The sequence below is a fragment of the Heterocephalus glaber genome, unplaced genomic scaffold, assembly GCF_053883595.1.
Source record: "Heterocephalus glaber isolate CG9 unplaced genomic scaffold, H.glaber_assembly_v1.0 deba00001572, whole genome shotgun sequence".
In the NCBI taxonomy this organism is placed as follows: domain Eukaryota; kingdom Metazoa; phylum Chordata; class Mammalia; order Rodentia; family Bathyergidae; genus Heterocephalus; species Heterocephalus glaber.
Genome location: NW_028258357.1, coordinates 557063 through 582840, shown reverse-complemented (window position 1 = coordinate 582840; position 25778 = coordinate 557063). Strand labels below are relative to the sequence as shown.

General features: G+C 36.9%; 1 protein-coding gene and 1 long non-coding RNA gene across 5 annotated transcripts in view; one reads left to right on the top strand and one right to left on the bottom strand.

Annotated features, from left to right (window-relative positions):
* Positions 1-17841, bottom strand: part of LOC101718436 (uncharacterized) — a 92910-nt gene extending 75069 nt beyond the window's left edge. Inside the window, exon 1 of one of the 2 annotated variants that reach the window (XR_001182508.3) lies at positions 17737-17841. This is a non-coding gene — a long non-coding RNA (uncharacterized LOC101718436). Of the gene's footprint in view, positions 1-12787; positions 14178-17736 lie in introns of those variants that run through there. The other variant, XR_015443499.1, reaches the window with a different exon arrangement.
* A 22-nt stretch (positions 17842-17863) lies between these two features.
* Positions 17864-25778, top strand: part of Lin7a (lin-7 cell polarity scaffold A) — a 148836-nt gene continuing 140921 nt past the window's right edge. For 2 of the 3 annotated variants that reach the window (XM_087192524.1, XM_087192525.1), the window contains exons 1-2: positions 17864-18018; positions 20144-20269. Coding sequence is in view for 1 of the 3 variants with exons in the window: in XM_004867520.3 (XP_004867577.1) it covers positions 17937-18018 (82 nt within the window). In the remaining 2 variants the exon portion in view is untranslated. The remainder of the gene's footprint in view (positions 18019-20143; positions 20270-25778) is intronic. The other variant, XM_004867520.3, reaches the window with a different exon arrangement.

Here is a 25778-nt window from a genome sequence, read left to right as displayed (position 1 = left end):
AGTTGCACACCTTTCCTTGCACTACACTGACTATTTATCATCTTTTTATGTCTACTTTTTAATTGGGTTGTCTATTAATGAGCTCTAAGAGTTCTTTATATATTCTGGTCATAGGTTATATGCATTGTAAATATGGTCTGTTTAAGGTCTACTTTTCATTTTAATGATGTCATTTATAGTTCTAAATTTTGATGGAATCTCATTTATCAATTTTTTTCTTTTATACATCATGTCTTTTGTATTCTAGGTAGTTCTTGTCTACCCTGAATTCATAAACATTTTCCCGCCTAAATTCTTCTTAAAGTTCTGTACTTTTAGGCTTTCATATTTAGGTTCATAGATCCTTTCAAATTTTCATGTATGGAAAAAAAGGGTTGAGGTTAATTTTTTATATATGGATACCAAGTGTTCTAGTGCCATTTTCTGAAAACACGATCTCTTCCTTGGCTCTTGAATTGAGTTTATATTCTATAAAATGCTAATGTTAAATAATCTCTCAAAACTCAGTGGACCATATATGTGTGATTCTATTTCTAGACTCTCTGTTTTATTCCAATGATCTATATGTCTTTCCTTACACCAACACTGCCTTGATTACTGTAGCTTTAGAAAAAGTCTTAAAATTAGGTACTAAACCTCTTCAAACACTGTTTTTGTTTTTTTGTTTTTGTTTTTGTTTTTTAACATTTCTAGGTCCTTTGTACTCCTACATAACTTTTAAATTTCAACATCCAATTCTTCATTTATAGCAAGTATACACAGACCTGAATTTTTGTATATACCTTGTGTTTTCTAATCCTGCTAAATTCAACTACAAGTTCTAGGGCTCCTAGAGATTTCTTAGTATTTTCTCTCTAGATGATCATTTCATCTACATGTAAAGGTTTTATTTCTACTTTGCCAATCCTATCCTAACTGTGTCATTTTATTGCCAGACTATTTTGGTTGGGCCTAGGTTTCAAAGTTTAATGGAAAGATGAAGAGTAAGTGTATCTGCCCTTGTTCCCCACCTTAAGGAGAAAGCATTGTATCTTCTCCATTCATATAAGGCATTCTTGCTGGAAGTATGGAGTACATGTCTTTGATCTGTTGAGAAGGTTCTGTTCTACTTCTAGTCTCCTGAGAGCTTTTACCATGTACAGCTGTAGAATTTAGTCCAGTACTTTTTCTCCAACTAGTGACAGGATCATATGGCTTTTTCTTTTCCTCGGTTAAAATGATGACTTTTGGGGGTGGATCTTCCAATGCTGAACCAACACTGCCATCCCTATAACAAAACCACTTTCTACATACTGCCAGATCTGACTTCTAATAGTTTGTTTTATTAAACAAATTTCTATCTATGTTTATACTTTTTTCTTCTATTATCTTTATGCAGTTTTAGGATTAGCACAATATTGAGTTCCTAAAATGAGGGGAGAAGTGTTCCTTCCTTTTTCTGCTTTAATTGTTTGATGTAATTTATCAGTTAAAATGTATATGAGCTTGCTGTTGTCATATAGGTATGTTTTCAACCTAGGAATATAGTTTCTTTAATAAGTACTATTTAAATTTTATATTTCTTCCAGAGTTAGTTTCTTTAATTTGTCTTCCAAGGTACTTCTTAGAAGTTCTCAAATTTATTTCAGAGCAGAATTTTGTAATATGCTTTCTATATCCTTTTAAATTCTGTAAAATCTGTGGTAATGTCTCCTAGATCTTGATATTGTAATTTTAAAAATGTGTAATTGATATTGTGTAACAGGAAGAAAAGGTCTAAAGGAGCAGGGGAAGTAGAAGGGGTAGGAGAAAGAAAAAAAGGGAAAAGAAAAAATGTGAGAAAAGGAATAAAATGGAAACAAAGTCTTTGAAAATAGGGAAGGGTGGAGGGCATGAGGGGAGGGCAAGAGAAGGGGAATAAAAATAAGAACCAAGATACTCATGTAATAGTTCAAGATCCCAATGATGCATGTAACTGTATTTTATACCTAAAATGTACCAATAAACTTAATGGGGAAAAAAAAAGAAAAGAAAATAACTTCCAGCCTAGACTGTTGTATCTTGCAAAATTATCTCTCAAAATCGATGGGGAAATTAGATACTTCCATGACAAAGAACACCTGAGAAATTTCATGAACACCAAACCAGCACCCCAAATAATTTTAAACAATATCCTAGACAAAGACAATGAAAGTCACAACTCTAAGAGGCCCAACAGAGGGAAGCCACCAGGCAAGGCAAGAAACTAAAGGTAAAAGGAGAAAAATGAAAAATAAAAGAGCCAACTACATTAAAATATCATGACAAGGATGAGCCAATATCTATCAACTATAACCATCAATGTTAATGGCCTCAATTCACCAATCAAAAGAAAAAGACTGGCAGAATGGATTAAGAAGCAAAAGTCAACTATATGCTATATACAAGAAATGTAGTTAACTCAAAAAGAAATTCATAGACTGAAAGTAAAATGAGGGAAAACAGTTCTCCGTGCAACAGGAAACCAGAAAAAAGCAAGTGTAGCAATCTTATTTGCAGGCAAAGCAGATTTCAAACCAAAACTACTTAAGAGAGACAAATATGGTCACTACATCCCTGTGAAGAGAACAATCAAAGAGAAAGAGATGGCAATCCTAAATATGTATGCAACAAATACCAATGCCCCCAACTATACAAAACAAGTATTAATGGACATGAAAAACTGAATAATCACTAATACAATTGTAGTGGGAGACCTTAATACTGGACTAGCACAAATAGACAGATCATCTACACAAAAAGTCAACAGTGAAATTCTAGAACTGAACCAAGCTATTGAACAAATGGACTTAACAGATATTTACAGTGTTTCACCCCACAAAATCAGAATATACATTCTTTTTAGCTCCACATGGGTCATTCTCCAAAATAGACCACATGCTACCTCATAGGACATGTGTAAGTAAATGTAAAAGAACTGAAGTTATCCCTTGTATATTATCAGACTATAGTGCAATAAAATTGGAGAGCAATAGCAGAAGAAACTGCAAAACCCCCAAAACACATGGAAATTGAATGACACTCTCTTGAAGAACCAAAAGGTCACAGAAGAAATTAAATAAGAAATTAGAGAGCCAGGGATTTAGCTCAGTGGTTCCACCACCTGCCTCCCAAGCACAAGGACACAAGTTTGATCCCTGGTACCAAAAAAAAAAAAAAGAAATTAGACAGTTTCTACAATTAAATGATAATCCCACTACAACATACAGGAATCTGTGGGACACAGTGAAAGCAGTTCTACAAGGGAGATCCATAGCAGTAATTGCCCATATTAGGATAACAGAGTGAGCTCAAATAAACAACCTAATGCTGAATGTCCAGCTCCTAGAAAAAGAAGAGCATAACAAAACTAAAGCTTGTACAAGAGAGGAAATTACAAAGATCAGAGCTGAAAGCAATGCAATGGAGACTGAGAAAATGATACAAAAAAAATCAATGAATCAAAGAATTGGTTTTTTGAAAGAATAAAATCGATAAACATTTAGCCAACCTTTTCACAAAAAAGAAAGAAAAGGCTCAAATCCATGCCATTAAGAATGAATAAGATAAAGTCACAACAGACTCAGCAGAAATCCAGAGGATCATCAATGCCTACTTTGAAGACCTGTGCTCTAATAAAATGGAAAACACTGGAGAAATGGACAGATTCCTAGATATATATGAATTGCCAAAGTTAAATGAAAAAGATATAGAAATTCTAAACACCCCAATTTCAATCACTGAAATTGAAAAAGTAATTAAAAATTTACCAAGAAAGAAAAGCCCAGGTCCTGATGGCTTCACTGCTGAATTCCACAAGAGATTTAAAGAAGAACTATCACCATTACTCTTTAAATTCATCAAGGAAATTGAAAGGGAAGCAAGGCTTTCAAATTCATTCCTGGAAGCAAGGATTATTATGATTCCAAAACCAGGGAAAGACCCAAACCAAAAAGAGAACTACAGGCCAATCTCCCTAATGAACATAGATGCAAAAAACCTCAACAAGATACTGGCAAGCAAAATACAGAAGGTCATTAAGAAGAGTATACACCCTGACCAAGTGGTATTTATCCAAGGGATGCAAGGATGGTTCGACATTTGTAAATCAATAAATATAATACACTATATTAACAGAGTCAAGGACAAAAACCATATGATAATCTCAATAGATGCAGAAAAAAGCATTCAACAAAATCCAACACCCATTCATGATAAAAACCCTACATTCAGAAAATTGGAATAGAAAGTCTTTGTCTCAACCTGATTAAGGCTATGTATGAAAAACCAATAGCCAACGTCATACTAAATGGTCAAAAACTAAAAACTTTCATGCTAAAATCAGGAACAAGACAAGCATGCCCACTATCACCTCTTCTGTTCAATATAGTTCTGGAAACCTTACCCACAGCAATTAGAAAAGAGAAAGAAATAAAAGGAATAAAGATAGGAAAGGAAGAAGTGAAACTGTCATTATTTGCTGATGATATACTTTACATAGAAGACCCAAAAAACTCCACCAAAAGACTATTAGACTTAATAGACAGATTGAGTAGAGTAGCTAAATACAAGTCAACACTCAAAAAACAATAGCTTTCTTGTACACAAATAACAAACTCACTGAGAGAGAAATTCGGGAAACAATTCCTTTTACAATAGCATCCCAAAAAAATGAAATATCTAGGAATTAATCTAACAAAAGAAGCAAAAGACCTCTACACTGAAAATTATGGCACTCTAAAAAAAGAGATCGAGGAGGATATAAGAAAATGAAAAGACATTCCTTGTACCTGGGTAGGAAGAATCAATATAGCAAAAATGGCCATAGTTCCAAAACTGCTATATAGATTTAATGCAATGCCAATTGAAATTCCGAAAATATACTTCACAAAACTAGAGAAAACAATCCAAAAATTCATTTGGAACCAGAAGAGACCTAGAATAGCAAAAGCAATTCTAGGCAATAGAGCCATGGCAGGGGGTATCACAATCCCCAACGTGAAACTATACTGCAAAGCTACTGTGATTAAAACAGCATGGTGGAGATAGCCAGAAGTGTAAATAAGGATTAAAAGGATTAATAACTAACAATTGATACTTTGAAATAGGAAAAGGTCCAAAGGGGTAGGGGTGGTGGGAGGAGATGGGGAAAGGGAAGAATGGAAAGGAAAAATTATGAGAAAAGAAAAAAAAATGGAAATGAAATATGTAAATAGGGAAGGGTGGAGGGGTGAAGGGAGCACAGGTAATGGGGAAAAAATAAGAACCAAGATACATCATGTACAAGTACAACCACCCAATGATAAATGTAAATGTATTGTATACCTAAAATGTACCAATAAAAGAATTTAAGAAAAACAAAACAAAACAAAACAACAGCATGGTACTGGCAAAGAAACAGACCTGAGAATTAGTGGAATAGATTAGAAGGTGCAGAAATGACTCCAGACATACTCAGGTGTAGGGAACAGGAAAAGGGCATGTTACTAGAACCTCTGCAGTAACTCCTAGTCTCCCTCGAGCCAGGGCAACACAAGAGGAATTAACTTATTATACGGAAAAGTAGAAAAAATGAGACTTGGAGAAGGAGCTGAGCTTTGGGCCTGATCAGTGCTGCTCTGGGCAGGAAGGACAAAAGCCCTGAGCTTACCACACCTTTTATTCAGTACATAGGGAGAAACAAATGTAACAGATGACTGGGGAGTGGCAGAACTCTTAGATGAATGAGGAACTATACACATGAAGATTTGGTTCCTCCTAGGATGTCTCCCGCAGGTGTGGTCTTGCCCTGGAGCATCACAGCATCAAGGGATATTGAGGTCTCAGTTGTGAAGGGAGGCCAAAATGGAATCATGTCTTGAAATGCCATAGCTGGCCTGTAGGAAAGAGATCTAGGCTAATCAAATGATTTTTCCCTAAAATTATGTAGCATTGCTCCCAACACGCAGTCACTTCATCTTTGACAAAGGAGCCAATCACCCTCATTGAAGGAAAGATAGCCTATTTAATAAATGGTGTTGGAAAAACTGGATTTCAACCTGCCAAAGATTAAAACTAGACCCATACCTATCACCATGCACTAAACTAAGATCAAAGTGGATTAAAGATCTAAATATTAAGACAGAAACACTAAACTTTCTGGAAGATAAATTAGGTAGAACTCTTGAAGACATTGGCATGGGAAAAGACTTTATGAACAAAACCTCAGTAGCACAGGAACTAGCACAAAGAATCAAAACCTGGGATCTCATCTTATTAAAAAGCTTTTGCACTGCAAGAGAAACCACCAACTAAGAGACAACCTACAATGTGGGAAAAATATTTTAGCAGCTATACCTCCAACAAAGGATTGCTATCTAGACTATATAAAGAACTGAAAAAAATAAGACCCCCCAAATTTAAAGACCCAATTCAAAAATGGGCATCTGAAATGAACAGACATTTCTCAAACAAAGAAATAAAAGCAGCAAAGAAACATATGAAAAAATATTCAACATCACTGGTCATTTGAGAGATGCAGATGAAAACAACAATGAGATTCCACCTCATGCCAGAAAGAATGGCTGCTATCAAGAAATCAACCAATAACAGATGCTGGGGGGGGTCGTGGGGAGAAAGTAACCCTTCTCCATTGTTGGTGGGGGGGTAGACTGGCGAAATCACTGTGGAAGTCAGTCAGGAGATACCTCAAAGAACTAGGACTAGAGGTCCCATTTGACCCAGCTATTCCCCTCTTGGGTATCTTCCCAAAAGAATTAAAAAGAATCATACCACAGTGATATATGCGCATCCATGATTATAGCAGCACAGTTTGTAATAGCTAAAGCTTGGAAACAGCCCAAGTGCCCATCACCTGGAAACTGAAGAAAGAAGATGTGGTTTTTAAAATAAAATGTAGTACTACTCAGCCATAAAGAATGAGAAATTAGAGACATTTATAGCTAAATGGATGCATATTGAGACCATACTCTTAAGTGAAATAAACAGGACATACCAAATACCAAATACCAAATAGTAAATACCAAATAGTTTCTCTAGTGTGAGAAACTGAAAGTGTAAATAAGGATTAAAATGATTGAAATGAATAATTGATAATTTGAAATAGGAAGAAAAGGTACAAAGGGTTAGGGAAAGTGGGAGGGGAAGGGGAAAGGTTAGAAGGGAAAGGAAAAATTATGAGAAAAGGAAAAAATGGAAACAAATTCTATGTAAATAGGGAAGGATGGAGGTGGTGAAGGGAGCACAGGCAATGGGGAAAAAATTAGAACCAAGATACATCATGTACAGGTACAAGTACCCAATGATAAATGGAAATGTATACCTAAATGTACCAGTAAAAGAATTTAAGCAAAAAAAAATCCCATATGAAAATGATATTCCATGCATATGCTTCGGACATGTCTTCCACACTTTAATTTTTGTCTTACATGTCCAGTAGTTTGAGTAAAAGTGCCAGTCACTTACATACTAAAATATTATGTATGATGCTGACCATTTATAGTGGTCCACATAAAAGCTTAAGAAAAGAAAATTCTTTGTACCTGATAATATGATTTCAGTGATATTTTTCATTCTCTCTAGACTTTGTCTATAACTGTAAAATTGGGCTTAATAGTAATTGCAGAACTGATGTAAATGACTCAGTGTATGTGCCACCATTTAAATCTGTAGCTACTTTCTTCCTGTGCATCTACATTTTTTTCAAGACATTTCAACTAAATAACCATATCATTATTGTTTCAAAACTCGTTTTCATTTTACAATGAAGATGAAGCCATTCCAGATCATTCATCTGGAAAGAAGAGGTCTTCTCAATAATTCCCTAAAGCTTGCACTAATGAGTATTTTATTTTGGATGCAATACAAGTACTTTGTATCTTATCCATGTTAAAATCTTTCATTTTTTTCATTCTTTGTTGTTTTTTTATTTACAAGTCTGTAATACTTAAAGTATCTTGAGATTTAGTTGCTTTCATGTTTTTATACTACTTGAGATAACAAATGGATAAAATTAGTATTTCATAGAACAGTAGAGTTATTTGCTGTCACATACAGGGACATTTTGAGAAAGAGATGATGTATTTAAGAAAGTGTGTGTCTTCAGAATTTCAAACTTAGTCCTATATGTTCTTTTCATTTTATACTATCAATTTTTCTAAGCCAAATTCATAAGACTACAAAAAAATTAATGCAATTGCTCCTTTTCATCTATGGGCTTCACATGTGTGGATTCACTAATCTCAAAATGTTTTTGAAAAAAATAATTACATCTGTACTGAATATGTACAGACCTTTTCATTGTCATTATTCCCTAAGCAAAACAATGTAGCAATTGTTTGCATTCCATTTACATTGTATTAGGTATTATAAATAATTAATCTAGAGATGGTTTAAAATTTACAGAAGGATGTGCACAGGTTATATGCAAATACTATGCCATTGTATCCAAGGGACTGAACATCTGAGTCAGGATATTGGTATCCTTCAGAGGCCTTGGATCAATTCCCTGGGGATAAGAGGGACAAATATATTGTTTTTAGGTCTGTCTTGATGAACAATGGAGAAAATGGCACCAAGTGCCATCCAACCAGGAAACCAAGCTGTGATTTGGCATGAAGATCTGTCTCTCTGGCTTGAGAATGGATTCTTCCTATGTGACTCTAATACCATCAGATGATATGCATAATTTTGACTTTCTGTTACTATATCCATTTAGAATCTATAATCATTTCTCTATAGTAAATTTTCAAACATTATCTTCCAGCTCCAAAAGCTTTTCAGGCCTTCTGAATGAATTTGAAATTCCTTAGAGTGACTCAAAGCTCCCTACAGTACTTGCCATTTCCCTTCCCTATCAGTTTCTCTCTACTTTTAATGTTTTCTTTCTTTCCTTTATATCTTCGATGTTATAATAAAGTGAACTATTTCAATAATAAAATATATGGTATTGTATAGGATAATAAATACATCCTGTTCAATTCAGCCATCATTCCTTTCAATTCTACTTTTCAATTCTCAGTTCTGAGAATCCTTCTGTTTTTAAAGACCCAGCAAAAATTCCACCACTTTCATGAAGCCTCTGAAGTTCCATGTGATACTTTCTCCATACATCGTATCCATTTGGCGCTTCACATGTCCTGCCCTGTTCTGCAGATGTGTGTTATAACTATAAGTGTGTGTAGGACAAGTGCCCCATTTTATTTATCCTTTTCTTATACATCTCCACAGAACATAGTACCAATTAAAAAACTGTAGTTAATTTTTTTGATAACATATGTTTAGGAGGAAGATTCTCTGTGAAGCAGTATGGTTCTTTTATTAATTTTAGTTCTTAAATATATATTGAATATCAGTTACATGTAAAGCAAAAACAAACCAAACACTGGCACCTATACAATCAGCAATTTAGTGCAATGACATAGTGTAATATGAAAGGTACTAAATTGGCTGACACTTGCTCTCCAGTTTGAGTTCTGCTGTTTACTATCTGGGAAAAGTTAGGCAGTTGATATAAACTCTCTGGTATCACTTTGTACTGTTGATTAAATTTGATGTTCTTTACTATCTTTCTGGCTCAAAATGTTATTACATTTTGTCTTTACTCTGGAGTCAACATATTCCAGTGGATGAACTTACTCAATAATATATATCTCAATATAAATGTTGTTTTTTTAGAGTTAAACTACTGTCTACGTGTGTCAGAGGCAGAACTAGCACATGTGGTTACTTAGCAAGTAATATCAAATACTCATAAAGAAAAGGAAAGCAGCTTCAAACATTTTAGTAGTCCGATCATATTTTAATACTAACAATAAAAATACAGAATTAACAGTGCATTTCTTTAGACAGATTGTGGGCATATTGACAATATTTAGCTATAAAGCTTCCCAGAGTTGTGACTGTTCCCTGCACCTGTGTTTTCCTGTCAGGCAGCCATGATGAAAAAGATGACTTGCCCTAAATCAAGACAGTGCCTAGAGAGAAACTGAGGAACAACAATGGCCAAACCACAGTTCTGTGATTTACTTTTAGGGATACTAATAGGAGCTGTAATCCAGAGTTACTCTTACTTTGACCCTCAAGGGACCTGAAAGCGAGAGAATCTATGTGACCAGGGTATTTAAACCAGTCAACATAAGTTAAGAAAATCCTTAAAAGACTGATTAAGCCTGGATCTTGATCTACTTTTATCAACTGTATGCAGTATTTATGTCAATGCTTTGTCCTTTTCTTGAACCCCCTTTGGTCTCAGTACATGGACTTGCTTCCAACTTTCACGTAAATCTCTTAACAGAATCTCCCACACCTCTTCACAGTTCTACAAACCTACTTGCAATAGCATCTATCCTTTCTTCTTCTGGTTCCAAGTGAGGAAATCTTCTCCCCTTTAGCCTACTATCTTACTGCCTATGCTCTGGATCTCTCTTATCCCCTCCTGCCTTTTTGGTAGCCATGTGCCATCTCTGATTGCATCTCCCAAATCTTCAACACACACACACATACCTCATTTTCTTTATCTTTTTACTGCCTCTATTTCACCAAGCAACTTATTCCCAAACTGCCTTTCCTAATCCTCTAAACCCAAACTGCTTTCAATGAGGACTTTAATACCTTCCAAAGCACGAATTTGGTGGACTTTTTCCAAGTCTGCTTTTATTCTCTCAGCAGCACTTATGACCCTATCCCTCATTTATTTGGTGTCCCCTTGATATTTTTGCCATCAATCTCTTCTAGTTTTCCTTCTCCCTCTCTTCCCTTCTTTCCTGGATCCTTTTTTAATATAAAATTGCAATGTAGGATATTTTCAGGGTTTAATCTAAGATGCTCTTCTTGTTCAGCAGTCATTTTTACATGGCTTTTATTCACTCAAATGATTTCAATTATACCTCAAATCATTCCTAAGTTTAGTTCTCTACTTCAGAATTCTCTTCTTAGCTACAGACTCATATAGCATCAGTGATAACATCACCATTTTGAGATCTGAAAGCCAAATCAAACTTCGAATGTTAAAAACTAAATTCATCCTCTTTTCTCCCAAACTATTCCTACTTCAGTGCTTTCTAGTACCATTCATTCATTCATACATGTCAGAAACAAAGGAGATATGTGCGATATTTTGTGTCTTTTACTATTTGCATCCAGTATATTACCAAAGGCTGCCAATGTTAGCCCCAAGCATTTCTGCAATTCATCCACTTCACAGAATATCAATTCCATCTTCCTAGTCTAAGCTACTGTACCCTCTCGCCTAGAATACTAAATCTCCTCTTAAAAAAGTATCCTTAAATTTACACCTTGTCCCTGTAGCCCTGTACAGGGGATAGTACAGGAAGGAGTTAGAGGAAGAAAAGAAAGGAAAGAGCCCAAGAGGGTGGTCACTGACCCTGTAAATTGCTCAATGTATGCAGTTACCCATTCTGCTCCTGTGAAACCTTTACTGGTCTTCTCCAGAGGCAGGGAAGGCAAGGACCTTAATGCCTGCCATGGTTCATTAACTGAATTTTAAAACATCGTGCCTTATATCCCTGGTCTATATCCATTTGTTGTGTTTTCCTTTTATTATGTAATTAGTTGTGATGATGTTGCCAGTGGCACACTTGCAGAGTTCCCAACTGACATTGGTAGAGAGATTCATGAATAAATATATATGCAGGTGCAGACTTACACACAAACAGCCATAAAGTAGAAATAAAATAGGAATTAAAATCCTATGAGCCTTTTGAGATGGATTATTTTTATAATATACATAACTACAAATTTGATTCTGATTATAGTTGCAATAAGGATAAGGCCAGTAGAGAGCACTACATGCACTAGCTTTTAAAATATCCTTGGGATTACTAGTAACAAAATTTAATGAAAACATATCATTTCTTGTTTTAAATTTTAGATTGTCTCCAGTTAATGAACAAAGGTATCATTTTATTTGAAAATTAGGGTACTTAAACAACACTCTCACTTTTCCTCTATCCTTGGTGTGTTCTTATTTTATTTGGTAGAAACAAAATATTTAATGAAATAAATTTTTAAAGAGGGTGCACTGTGCAAAATGGTGATTAGAGTTAATAATATATATTGTATATTCTCTTTTATTAGCACATGCTAATTAAGAAATGGCAATCATTGTGGCATTTTTTTCATACATGTATATATCATATTTTGGTCATTTTCTCCAGTCTGTTATCTTCACTTAACTCTCATGTTGCTCTTCTCTCTAAGCCCTTTTCTGTTACAATACAGTGTTTATTTCCAGGAGCATAATTTGATCCCAGCAATAAATTTTGAAAACTGTTTTATTTTTCCGGTTGAGTTTAGAAAGATTGTATTTAAATATGAACTAATTAACATTGTAACATTTTTCTCTTTAAATTAGAACATTGAAGAATAAAAACTAATGGGAGTATGGAACTCACTTCTGAATGTGCTGCCCATGCTAATGGTGCATTTAGCTCTTAAACTTGCTGATTACTGACATACATGTTTCTCAGCAAGCCGAGGGTAAATTCTGTTCCTAGCCTCAATTACTGTATGTAAGAATGTGGAAAGAATTTGAAGATGGCCTCTTTCCCTGTTTCTCCCAAATACCCCTAATTATTCCACAGTACCAAAATTAGAGAAAAGTTATACTGCTGGGTGGAATAATTAAGCTGTATTTAAAGAAATAACAGTCAGAAATTGAGGTGCCTTTCAATAGAAAACCATCTAGGTAGTTAAATTTTAAATGAAGTCGAAGTCCCAACAAACAAGCCCTAACCACCCTCAGTGCCCTAAGGATCAAAGTGACAGTTACCTGATCTTCATCATGGCAAGATTTTCCAGCAACACAGCCACTTCATTGTAATTATTTCTTTTCTTCTTTATTTTTCCTGGAAATCCCTTAAAAGATCCTGGCCTGATTAGTTAGCAATCTTCTGATTCAAAATCATAAAAAGTGGCCTTTTCTGCTCAAAGGTAAAACTCTTATTATTTACATGCGATAAAGATAACTCCTAGTTGCTTCTGAAATAAATATGTTGCCTCTAACAATCCTTCAGAATCCAAATCTTCTTTTATTTGTGTATATCCTTAACACATACGAATTTATATTTATTCCTATTGTTACATCATTTTGTAATTCATTCTTTGCTTCTACTACCTGTTCAATTATTTAGTAACTCCATAAAAATAACATGAATGTCTCCTATTTTAACTCCATCCCAGGCCCATTGTCCTATGCAGTACGGTAGACATCAAGTACCCTGGAATATTGTTATTTTTTAAAATTTCTGTCAAATAAAATGTGGCTCTTTTTTGGACCATGATACAATATCCTCCCACACTGCATATTTCATCATAACTTGTTTTTATTTTCTTCATGGACTTTATACTGTACTGGCAAAAGTTTAACAATTGTCTTTCCAGAAGATAAAAGAGAACTCCTTTTTTTTGTTGTTGTTACCAGGGATCAAACTCAAGCCCTTGTGCTTGCAAGGCATGCACAGTGCCACTGAGCTAAATTCCTAGCCCAAGAAAACTTTTGTATGTAGCGTTTGCTAATCTCCAAGGTATAAATCTCTGAACAAGGCCAATCTAAAGATACCAATGTGATGTCTCTGAAAATTATATGAAGACAAACTGTGCATAATCAGGTCTCAAACACCATGCAGAGGCTCTGACACACCAACTTCACCACTGTCCTCACATCTACCCAAGATCATCTGAGTTATTGGTTATTTATATTCTGTCTTCCTTCCATTATCTCTGATAATTACAACTTCTGGAAGTCCTCATTCATAAGTATCTTTAGGATGTATAATCAAAAATATGGTGAGTGCTGTCACCAACTACCATCCAACAGACAGGCAAGCTCCTAAAAACACTTGATGAGTGTTCATTCATCTTATTCACCACATCTGGCATTGTGTGACTTCTGACTCTTTCCCAAAGTCAAAATGGGCATGAAGGGTAAATATTTTGAATTGATTCAGGATATCAAGGCAGCCGCAACAGTGCAACTAAAGCTACTCACAAAAGAGGACTTTCAGAACTGTTTCAGAAATAGTGACACTTCAGAAAGTGACAAAAATGATGAGACAAGTGTGTTTGAAGTGAGGGGGGATATGATGGGGGGAGTTAATGGCAATGTGTGTTTAACTGTAATAGTTTTTTTATTTTTTCTATTTATTTATTTTTTATTAGTGCATTTGTGATACAAAACAAATGCAATCATTGTTGGGAGTTAGTACGTATACATATAGAATATTAATCCTTTTTACTTTCCTTTTCCTTTCCCTCTCTTCCCTCTCCTTCTATCCCTAGATCTGCTTCCCATCTCCAAAATGTCCACCATAATAAATCTGAAAAAAATTAAACAATCATGGAATTTTTTTATCAGACTCCATAAATATACTAAGAATCTGCTGTATCAACAAACGACAAATAAGTACTTACCAGAAAAAATTTAAGGATAAAATAAACATAATAAGATGTTCTATTTTAGATAACTTCAAAAAACATAATTATTCATATTCTAAAGAGAATCTTATTCATCTTAATCTAATGCTAGTTTGACAAAGCTGTGTAGATTTAAAAACATAACTTGATGTGTTGAATCAATCAAAAAATATTTTCTAATACCCATCTTCAAAGGATTTCAGTTTGAAGGTACTATTTTCTCATTTGAATCTGTGATTATTATACTCCACTTCTAATCTAACTAAGTAGATTTTCTTGGTATGCTAATTCTTTAGGCAAACCTTCTCTTGATTTTGTCGTATAATTTTAAAACTTTCAATTAAGTCAAACAGACTTTAACTAGCTTTGAATGAATCTTCTAAAAAAGAACAGATTTTATATTTCAAATTAGGCAGTTATTTTACTATTAATCTGTATTTATATAAATTGAAACCAGTATTATGATTCTTTAATCCTTTGACCTAAATTTCCTTCATACATTCCTCTCTTTGGATATATCTTAAGCACAAAGAAAACAAGACAAAACAATGTATATACAGATTCTTTGCACAGTATTTAATCACTAATTGTTTTTTCTTATATATTATGTGTGTATATTACATATATATATGCCTAGATCTCACAAATGAAAGGTTGAAATCACTAAATTTTTACTAAGATGAAGTAGAAAGTAGTATTTCTTAGTTGAAAATAGAAATTCTTGTATCTAGGTGCTAATGTTCTTTAACCAAATTCCTTAAACTTCTCTGAGTCTCAGTTTACTTAGCGCCAAAATGAGATAAGAATACCCATTTTTCTGGGCTAAAAAGGGAGCATGCTAACTTAGCATCCAGCCTGGCATATATAAATTACTTAATAAGTATTTCTTGAATTAGTTCTATCAAAATACAGTTACCACTGAACTACACTGCTGCATATCATTTAAAGAAAGTGTGATTGTGTAACTGAATAACTAAGATAAATAAATAATTACAGATATTTTAACAACTCTGATTAATCCACAAAAAAGCAACCATGTGACTAGGTCAAGTATATTGACCTTGATGACACACTGTCATTGGTACAGGACTGACTGATTATTTATGAGACCTAAGCATAGGTGTAACTACCTAAGCAAAAGAGAAGAGTTAGGAAATTTTCTTATATCTCTGAGTATCTTAAAATGAAGTCACAAATATTGAAGAAAGAACAGTTATTCTTACTTCCAGAATGCAAATTCTAACCTAATGATTTATCAATCATTTTTACACTTGTAGAGACATAAAGTCATTGTGCTTGCCACTACTAGAAATAATAAATGATGCATACATAATGCTTTGTGCTTCTTATTTGCCTTCTCAATCCTTAAAAACAAATGTCCTACAGAGCAACACAAAGGAATAATGACAGAGCGAACTTGAGACATAAGTCAAGAAACATGCCATGACATATTTAGTGCTGGAGATCCAGTAAGAAATAAAAATTCACAAACCCTGCCTTTATAAACTTTACACTTTGGAGTTCGTATTCAAGTAGGTATAATTAGGCTGCTTAGACTTAGGAAAGAAGCTAATCACATACACATTTCTAATAAAATATGTTGTTGAAAAAGCTACATTAGTGGTCAAGGGATTTTCATCCCCTGTGCTATGTTCTTTTCATCCTCAACTATTGAATGAGCTTTGACATTTTCTGCAAAACCTTGAAACACACTCTTGATAACATTACATGCAATTCAACTTCGTTCTGTTACCTAATTCAGGAAATGGGAATAATGGCTGTCCACCAGAGTTACTGATTCCCTTTCTGGCTTCCCAAAGTGCTTCGTTAGTAAGAGGTGCACTTAATTTGGGCAGTTATAACTCAGAATTTCCTGCTTTGCTCACTGTCTGCCAGCTGGAATTGAGCAGTTTCAAGAGAGAAGGAGGCCACATCTCACTGACCTGCCTGAGCAGTGCCTAGCATAGTGTTTGATACATTCTTCAGGTGGGTTCCCTGCTTGAGTGAATAAATTTGTATATTCTTTACTGTTTTCAAAGCATATTCACACGTATCATCCCTTCAGAACCTGACAAAACTGAGTGAGATTGCAGTTATTTTTCTACTATTACTGAATCTCTATGAGACTGAATGCTATTATTTTCCTTGTTTGACAAACGAGAAAACTGAGAATCAGTAACTGTGACTTTGGCCAAGCACATAACCAAGACTTCCTCTTTCAAGAGCACAGTTATTTTAAAACACTTAATGAAAAGAAAGTCACATTAAGCTATAATTTTAGGTGTGTCTTTAGAGTCTGTCAATGTATTGTGACCAATCATCTTTGACTTTCCCAGTCATTGGGGGAAATGTGACCTTTTTTTCCCGTCTGTAGACAAGATGGAAAAGACCTTTAGAAATTACCCATATTGTAATCAGAAGAAAATAGCATCAATCATATGCAAATATTTTGCTGCAAAACAGTGTCTGCTTTTAAGAATTTATTTCTGGCCAAAGCAATTCGCTGTGTCACAGAGAGGGGATGGACTCAGTCTTCAGTCCTGCACCCCTAGCCATCACCGTTGTGCTCATAGAAGGTCTCTTTTAGTTTCTTGATCAGGAAATGAGTTCCTACTGTTTCAAGAGAGTGACAGCAGTGTTTCTGTTGGGGGGGGGCGGTATTCGAATGCTCCAATAATTAAATTCTGATCAACTGATTCTTGAGTCAGCCTCTGAATAATCCCTCACTAGAGCACCCCGAAGTTAGGGCCTGAGACAAGGTAGCAGAAATCCTGGCTCTATTCCTGCCATATGCTAATCAATAGCGGTTCCTCTGAATAATCCCTGGCTGTAACTCAAGTTGAAACGGTGCCAAAGAAATATTTTTCAAACTTAGTGATAAAAACTGATCTTCATTTTTTTAAAAAGTTATATCCTTTACCCCAGTCCTAAATTGACACTTCCGGTTGCAACTCTAGCCTTTGGTCCGTTATTTTACTGTTACAAGCCAACATTCCAAAATTCTCTAACAGAAATTAACAGCAATTACCTTCAAATCTCAACAAGTCTGACACTTAAGGAGATGGGATTGTTGGATTGAAAAATTCTCTTCATCTGAAAAAACCCCACTTATCTCCCCGTGTCCCTCCCCCATATCCCCTTTCATCGCCTCTTCCCCTGAGACGTGTATTCTGACCATTTTATTTGAGTGCGAAGTTGACAGAAAGCAACGTGCCAGCTACACCCTCCCGGTGCGCTCCCGGGTGGAAGAGCAAAGTTCCAGGGCTCAGGCTTCCTCCCCAGAGCGGCCAGCAGTCGCTCAGGTACCTGCTCGGCTGCGTGGCGTCTGAAGATCCGCCGCCGCGAACAGTTGCGTCTCCATCTGGCTCCCAACCCACCCGAGCTTTCTTCTCCTCCACCGCCGCCTTCCAGCCTCCCCCTCCTCCCCTCCTAGCCGTCCTCCCTCTCCGCCCCCGCCCGCCCCCAATCTCCTCCTCTTTTTCTCACTACGAGCCGAGCCGCGGCTGATGCTGAAGCCGAGCGTCACTTCGGCTCCCACGGCAGACATGGCGACACTGACCGTGGTCCAGCCGCTCACCCTGGACAGAGGTAAGGGAGCGGCTCGCCCGCCGGCCCTGCGTGCCCTCTGCGCCCCTGCCTCGCCAACTCCTCCCGGGACGCAGGGCGAGCGGGGACGAGCCGAGCGGGCGTTCGCGTCCGGAGCAGGACACTTTCTTCCCCGTCTCTGCCCGCCTCGTCCCCGCCGCCACTCCCAGCCCCGGCGCGGCCACCTCCCGGTCCCCGGCTTTGTTGGAGCGGAGGCGCTGGGAGCGCTGCGCGCCCAGGGCTCGGGCTGGAGAGAGACTGAGAGGAAGCCGCCCGGGCCGGAGACCGGAGGAGGCTGGCGAGGGAGCCGCCTGCCAACCTGCACGGCCCGGGGCCAGGAGGGAGGAAGTTTGTCCCGGCGCCCAGGGCGAGGGTCGGCCGGGCTGCCTGTGCCCGGGAGGCCACCTGGGAGCGGGCTGGACGCTCCCGGGATGCGGGGCGCACGGCGCTGGGCTGCCGAAAGGGCAGCGCGGAGCCCCGGCAGCCGCGCCCGGGTCGGGAGCGCTGCATCGCGGAAGCCGAGCCCTTCTCTCCCGGGCTGTGCTTCTAATAGCTGCGGGGTCGCTTTGCTTCTCCGCTTGTAGCTCCCGGGTGGTGGCAACTCTCAGTTTCTCCCGCTCCAGCTGGGTGCCACCCTGGCTGCGGAAGGCGCGGGAACAAAGCGCGGGTTGGGTTAAAATTTAACTTCTGACCCCAACCCCGTGCGTCCTGCCCTCTGACTTACAAGGAAACACAGTTTGATGCCTCCCTGGCATCTCCTCAAGCCCAGGACTGGGTGCTCCGGGGCTATCAGGGCCTCCCAGGTGCAACCCAGGCGGGGTTGTACCTCTCCCTAAGCGTTAGAGTTTCCTTTCTGGCTTCCGACGTCCAGTTAAGAAGGCGCGCAGCTCTGCAGAGAGAGGGCACCCGCTAGTGACAGTCCGCAGCGGCCGGACTTAGGACCCCGGGCGGCCATTTGGAAACGATGTGCTCAGAGGAACCTGATTGAGACCTTACCCCTCTAAAATTGTTCTTTGGAGCACATTCCACGGGGCAAGGCAAAAGGGCATCCTGCTGTGAAAATAGGAAGAGATCTTGCATGACTTCAATCTGTTGGGGCCAGATGTTGTGCGTGCCCATAGCAACCCTAGTTGGATTAAGAGTGAAAAATTAAAAATAATCGATTTTATTTTGGGAAATGTTGATTTACAAGCCAGTGGATTAATGAGAGTAGTCGAAAAGCTCAGAAAATCATCGTATAATCTATGATTTCACCCCCAATACCATCAAATGCACTAAGCAGGGTAAATCCATTGCTAGTAAGATGCAGATGGCAAGCTATTAGAAACTATGGCTGTCCCAAGCATTTCTGTTTTAATGTGATGAGCTCTTATATTGTCCTATTACTAAATCACGGTCATTAAACATCACAAGTAAAACAACTAATAAATATTGTTTTACTTTTGAATTTTATCTTAGCCTGGCATGCCTTAGTTTCTAAGAGGAAATCCAAACCCAACAGGCCAAGATTTATTCTTGAAGTTTGTTCTTGTTCGCATTGGAACTGCGTCTGTCCTTCTCAGTGTGATTGATGTGAGTAGAGCCTCAGGAAAAAGCTGGGTTAGGTTTCCACTGTGTGTGGATCTGAATGTATTCACCTGCAGCTCACATACTCTGTAACCTAGGGATGAGGGGTTACTGACATTACTGCTGCACATGCAGTCAATATATTTTTCTCTTCCTTATTAGGATTAATGCCTTAACTGATTAATTAATCGATTAATTAATGCCTTAATGACTTCTTGATTAATTTCACTACATTGATAAAACGAGGAATTCTGAATTTTCTTTAAAAGTTGTCTGTCGAAAGAGGTAGCCAGATGATGCTTCTGTGGGTCCTAGTTGCAACTCTGGTACTCACATAGGATGTCAGTTCACCTCTTTGGACCTTACTTTCCATCTGTGCCACAACAGGAGGTAGGATTATTTTGACATGATGTAGCTTTAGCAGTCTATAATTGAATTAATCAAAGTTAGGACTCAGTGTTTGGTCACCTCCTGGGAGATTTTACATATCCCTCCTCTCTGGGCTGCTTTGGTGATATCCTTTGATGTGTTCTGAATTTGTCCACTGCTTCCATCCCACCAGACCTTCTCACTCTCTGTTGCATTGTCTTCCCAATGTGTGGAGCTCTTTGAGGAAAGAGACCATTTCTGAATCATCTTGGAATTCCCAAAGCCTGCCATTGTCCCTGACTCAAGAGCAAAAATTAATGTAAGTTAGTATAAGTAAACTAAAAACACCAAGAACTCAAGTACTACTAAATATAGGGATTTAGTAGTGAACTGAAGTATTGTTCATAGAGTTACAGTATGACAACATTGTAAAAGATAAAATGGTAGAGATGGCCAATGGTTCTCAAACTTTCTTTCCTGTGTGCAGCTAAAGTAATTTCTTCAGCAACAGTAGCTCACCAAAGCTATGATTTGTACTCAAGGATTGTAGCGGGTGGAAAGAGGGGAGGAAGAAAAGAAAATGCTTGACAGAGCCTTCCCAGGGCATCCTGGCAACTCACAATCCATAATTGTACAACTGCTGGTTCTTTCCTGGTATCTTTATTTTACAAATAGAGAACTTAAAAAGAAATGATGCTAAGAGATGTTTCCAAGGTCACTGTACCACTTAGTGGGTGTTTTATGTTAAAATCTAATTCTTTATGCTCAATGCCCTTTGACACCATAAACTGATTCATATGGAATCTTTAGGGCAAGGTATTAAGCAAACAAATCAAAGCTATAGGTTGAAATTAATATTTACCCCTCCTTAAATTCAGGAGTTTAAACCAGAAGATATTTAGAAGTCTGCACCTTGGTTTTGGGTCTTCTCTGGAAAGCAGGTCTTCTCAAGGTCCAGGCTGGGTCCCCAAAATGAACAGGATACCTTAGGGTTTTAATGGCTTTGTGAGTATCCTAAACTGCCATGCCTTTTTCTGCCATGAAGACATAAGATCAACTTTGTGGAGACCTCTGGGTCTGTCTAGAAAGTTCTTGTTCATTCCAGTCTCAGTCCTTACTGTTCTTCACTTACTTATTGAGTACCTAATATATGCCAGACCCTACTATGGAATTAAACATTGAGGGGTTAACATTCTAATTTTCATGGTAATTAGATTCTACTGGTATATAAGGAAGAGATGTACCTCCCAAACCTACTAGATATCCAGAATGTGAGTTCGTGTTCTCTAAAATCAAATAATGAATTCTAGGAACAACGGAGGTTAAGAGTAGGAAAAATTTATTGGGAGAAAGAAAGCTTTGCCTAAGAGAGACAGAAGGGGCACCAGAAAGTGGGTTGCCTGCTCATCCCACTTTTCAAAGATGGTTAATACAGCAAAGCCATGTGGTGAGGTGGGTACAAAGTGGGACAAAACTGTAAGACGCAATGGAAATTTACAAGGTGGGCATGTGGTGGGACAAAACCACAACCAATCAATAAGATTACAAGTAATCCCAGGTAATATTGTTTAAATTGGGAGTCAAATGGGAAGACAAGTCACATACAAGGAATTTCCCATTCAGAATATCAATCACTGCTATCTATCTCTAGCGGAAGTAGAGAAGTAGTGCCTCTTCTTTTTATAATCCTAACCAGTGAATGTGCCTCAATTGTTCTCCATGTTGGCTCCTGGAGGGCTGGTGCCTTAATTGAGGCCCTAACTGCCTAGGAGATATCTAATTAACTTACCTATCTTCAGTACTACCAGAGAGGGGGAGATTTAAAAAAAAAACCAAAACTCCATACCCAAGCAACAATTCATTCATCCATTCCTTCAAATTCATTTATCACCTACTCTATGCAGCACATGATGAGAATAACTAGAAAGAAAGTTTCTTTTTCTATGCTCCTTATGAGACCAGTGGGGAAGACAGATAATCAGAGATTAATTAATTTATCAAGTAACTATGCCAAACATTGTTTTAAGTACCCTTGCAGTGATAAGAAACAAAACAGATAAAATCTAAAGGCCTGTTTATATGCTAATGAAAGTCTCACTGCAATGAACACAAACATATACAACTGTAAGTACTAGAGGCAAGAAATAAAACTAGAAAAAGGAGAATGATTGGAATCTACTAATTTAGATATATTAGTCAGGAAGGCCTTCCTGAAATGCTGACCTTTGAAAAGAGCTCTGAAAAAAAGTGAGGAAGTAAACCTTGTAGATATTTGAGGAAATGTGCTCAGGAGGAGGAATTCATGTGGGCATCCTGGAAACATCAAGGAAGCCAGTATGGAAATCTGAGCAGAGAAAAGAGTGGTAGGAATGATATGTGTGCAAGTGAGTAACCCAAGGCCAGATGATGTGGCTTATAATTAGGATTTCAGGTTAGTTGAGAATATGAAGTCCTCTGAAGAGAATAAATAAATATGTCACTGGGAAAAAGAATAATGGAGAAGGATTTATTTAGTTAGTGTTGATCAAGGAAGACTTCCTGAGAAAGCAAAATTTAAACTTAGTTTTAATGTATATTAACAAAATCCTTAGGAAAGGATTCAGAGAGAAGAGTTTCCATAAAAACAGTTTCACATTTACAACTTGGCTAACAGCTGGTTTACTATAACCAAGAAAATGATTAAAAATTTAGACTACCAAGAAATAACTACATTCTAAGTATGCATCCTGGGGTAGAAATTTGGTTAAGTATGTCAAGTAAAACTACAGATCATTCTTTTTATTCCTTGGCCAAAACATCATATATTATAATTAGATTTTCAAAGATATACTGAACACTGTAATTTACATGTCACCATGCATAAAGTTACATGTTAAATAGAAGTGGACGTAATATGAGATATATTCATTTTTGCCCAACATTTTATGTTAGTGGTACAGGAAATAGTACCTGTAATTTGCCCTTGTGGCAAAGTGAAGATGCTGATAACAAGATTAGCATGGACTTCTTCTCCTCTAGATTTTAAACTGTTCATAGCAACTCTCTTTGACACTAGAGATTGGTTTGCCCAGATTTTAATCTCTAAAACCCGAAATGACCTTCAGCTAAACTCAAGGCAACAAAGCACAGTGCAATCCCTGATACTTAATACCATCATTTTAAAGGATAGATACGCTTCAGTATGTGAAAGACTGCTTGGTTTTAGGCATTTTCTTACATACAGTGGCTCCAACTCTCCTTCACTTTCCATTTCAAGGTCAGAAGAATAATAGAAAAGAATTCAAAATTTTACTTTTGTTTACCCTTCCCCTTTAAATTTAAGCCAAATGGCTTTTTAACAATTCATGGCTTACAATGGAATAATATAAAACCAACTCATGGAGAAAAAACCTAATACTTAAAACATTTCTAAGAATTAATTAAAATTATGTACTTTAAAATATTTGACATCTGATGATATCAGTAGCTTACAACCTGTAGTTAAGTGCATTTATAAGGTAAAATGCTGGTGTTAGTGTCATCTAACTTTAATGTAAGTAAAATTCAATTTGGATAATTTGCAGAAATATAAATGGAAATCTTTATTTCTTGGTTTCTTTAGATTGTAATTAAAAATATTAATTAAAATAATCTTAGTGCACTTTCTCTTTTTAAAATAATCAAATGTTTGTCCTTTAAAAATTCTAAGATAAAGCCAGGAGCTTTTATTTTGTGGATTTCAACCTTACAGAAAAAAACATGAGAACAAAAATTGAATGCCAATGAGAATCCCATGGGTGCCACACTTTTCACAGAATTTGTGATACGTTAAAATTTTCTCTTTTTCTTTTCACTTTTCATGCCACGCAGAGCTTATTACTTCATGTATCTTCCAATTCAACCCTTGGGCAGCCTATAGCTTTTTTAATCAGCTGTATTCACCAGTTTTTATAAAATCTGTATTTTCCTGAAAATTGCTTTTGCTCACAGTCCAAAGGGGCTCACCCCTTCTCTTACTCTTCATTCATCTTTTTTGACATGAGAAAAGATAAGGAAGGAGGAAAATAAAAATTAATTTTTTTAATCTTGTTTCAAAGACATATGCCCCAGTGGTTTTGACTGGGGAGGAAAAAGAGAAAGACTGAGGATACTTTCTGTTTCTTGTGCTACAGCTTTCCCACATCAGCAGGCAGCTATGTTTTACAGCACAAACATTAACTATTTGTTGAATTCTCATATTTTCTGGAGGTTTCAATAAACTTTCATTGAACTTTTTTTACAAATCATTGTTGAGTTTTCCTTTTGCACTATACATTTACAAAACACTCTCCAGGAGTTTTGCCATTTGTTTGACAGCAGTTGCCAAGAGAAAGTACCAAAAAGATATTTTGTATAGAAGAATTTTTATATATAGTTCTAAAATGTAAAAGAAATCAAAAAATTAATAACATTTCTAGAAAAAGCAAATGGTCAAGTGGCTACTTTCTAGTTGGCTGTACCAGCTATCCAAGAGCTGAGATTTTTTGGTGTGTTTCTGTCATTTGCAAAATTAATGCTTTTGGTTCTGGAGTGTTTTTCTGGAATAAGAAGAGCCGAGGTATTTAGGAAGCGAAAAAGAATATTTAGAGAGTAATATCAAATAAAATGATGTACTGAGAATTCAGTAGAGTGTAATGTGCTCAAAACTGTTATTTTGGGAGACTGAAGAGAGTTCTTTTTTTTATGTCTTGATATCTGTCTGTTAGGATCCACGCTCTACCAGGTCAGCGACCAGGTTGGATTTGTTTATGTGGGTCTCAATGCAAGCCATGGTACATAGTTGTCCCACTCTCCCACTCCTCATGTTCACTGATTGATTTAATAAATGAAGGGGAAAAGTGACTTAGCTGGACAAAAAAAAGAAAGAAAAGAGAAGACTTTAAACCTAAAATAATGTAAAAATGTTTTCTACCTTAAGTTTTCACTTTGTCTTTGTCTCTGCATCCTCTCTCCCCTCTCTCTTTCCTTCTCACTCACCCTCCCTTCCACCCTGCTTCCCTCCTTTCTTTTCTTTCTGCCTCCTTCCCTCCCTCTGTGTGTAAGAGCAAGTAAAGTGCTCTCCAGAGCCAAAAGATGGATGATGTAAGGTATTGGTGTGTTGATATTCGCAGCCTTGTGTCCATTGTCTACCTTCATCCTGTTGTCTTAATTCATAATTTGCACCAAATAGCTAAGGTCAGAAGGTAACTAAGAAGATATTTTTTAAATGAGAGGGATGAGCTACAGAATTGTGTCCCCCACACACACACACATACCAATGCATATAAATGATCTACACTAATTTATTTTTTAAATTTTATTTATTTTTTTATTATTTTGGTATAAGGGATCAAACTCAGGACCTTGCACTTGTGAGGCAGGCATCATGCCACTGAGCTAAATCTCTGACCCTACACTACTTTACTTTTTAAAACCACAGATGCATGCACAATAGAACTCGTGACCTGATAATAAGTTAAAATAGATTTAAGTTGAAATCCCTCTCTTGGCTAATGTGACCATAACTTTAAAAGTTCGTTTTGATTCCAAGAATGTTTTACTTGTGATCTATATGATAGATATTTTTTTATTAACTTCTGCTAAGTAATGGACTAGCTGAATTTGAACACTTGCCTAACAAAATAAATATGCCCAAAGACACTTTTTAAAAAATATCATGTGGGGGCCCAGGATTTAGCTCAGTGGTTCTGCTGCCTGCCTCGAAAGTGCAAGGACCCTAGTTCAATCTCCGGTACCAAAAAAAAAAAAAATCATGTGGGACTGAAATTCATGTTGAATTCACACTCAGATACCTATTTTGAACAGAAAAC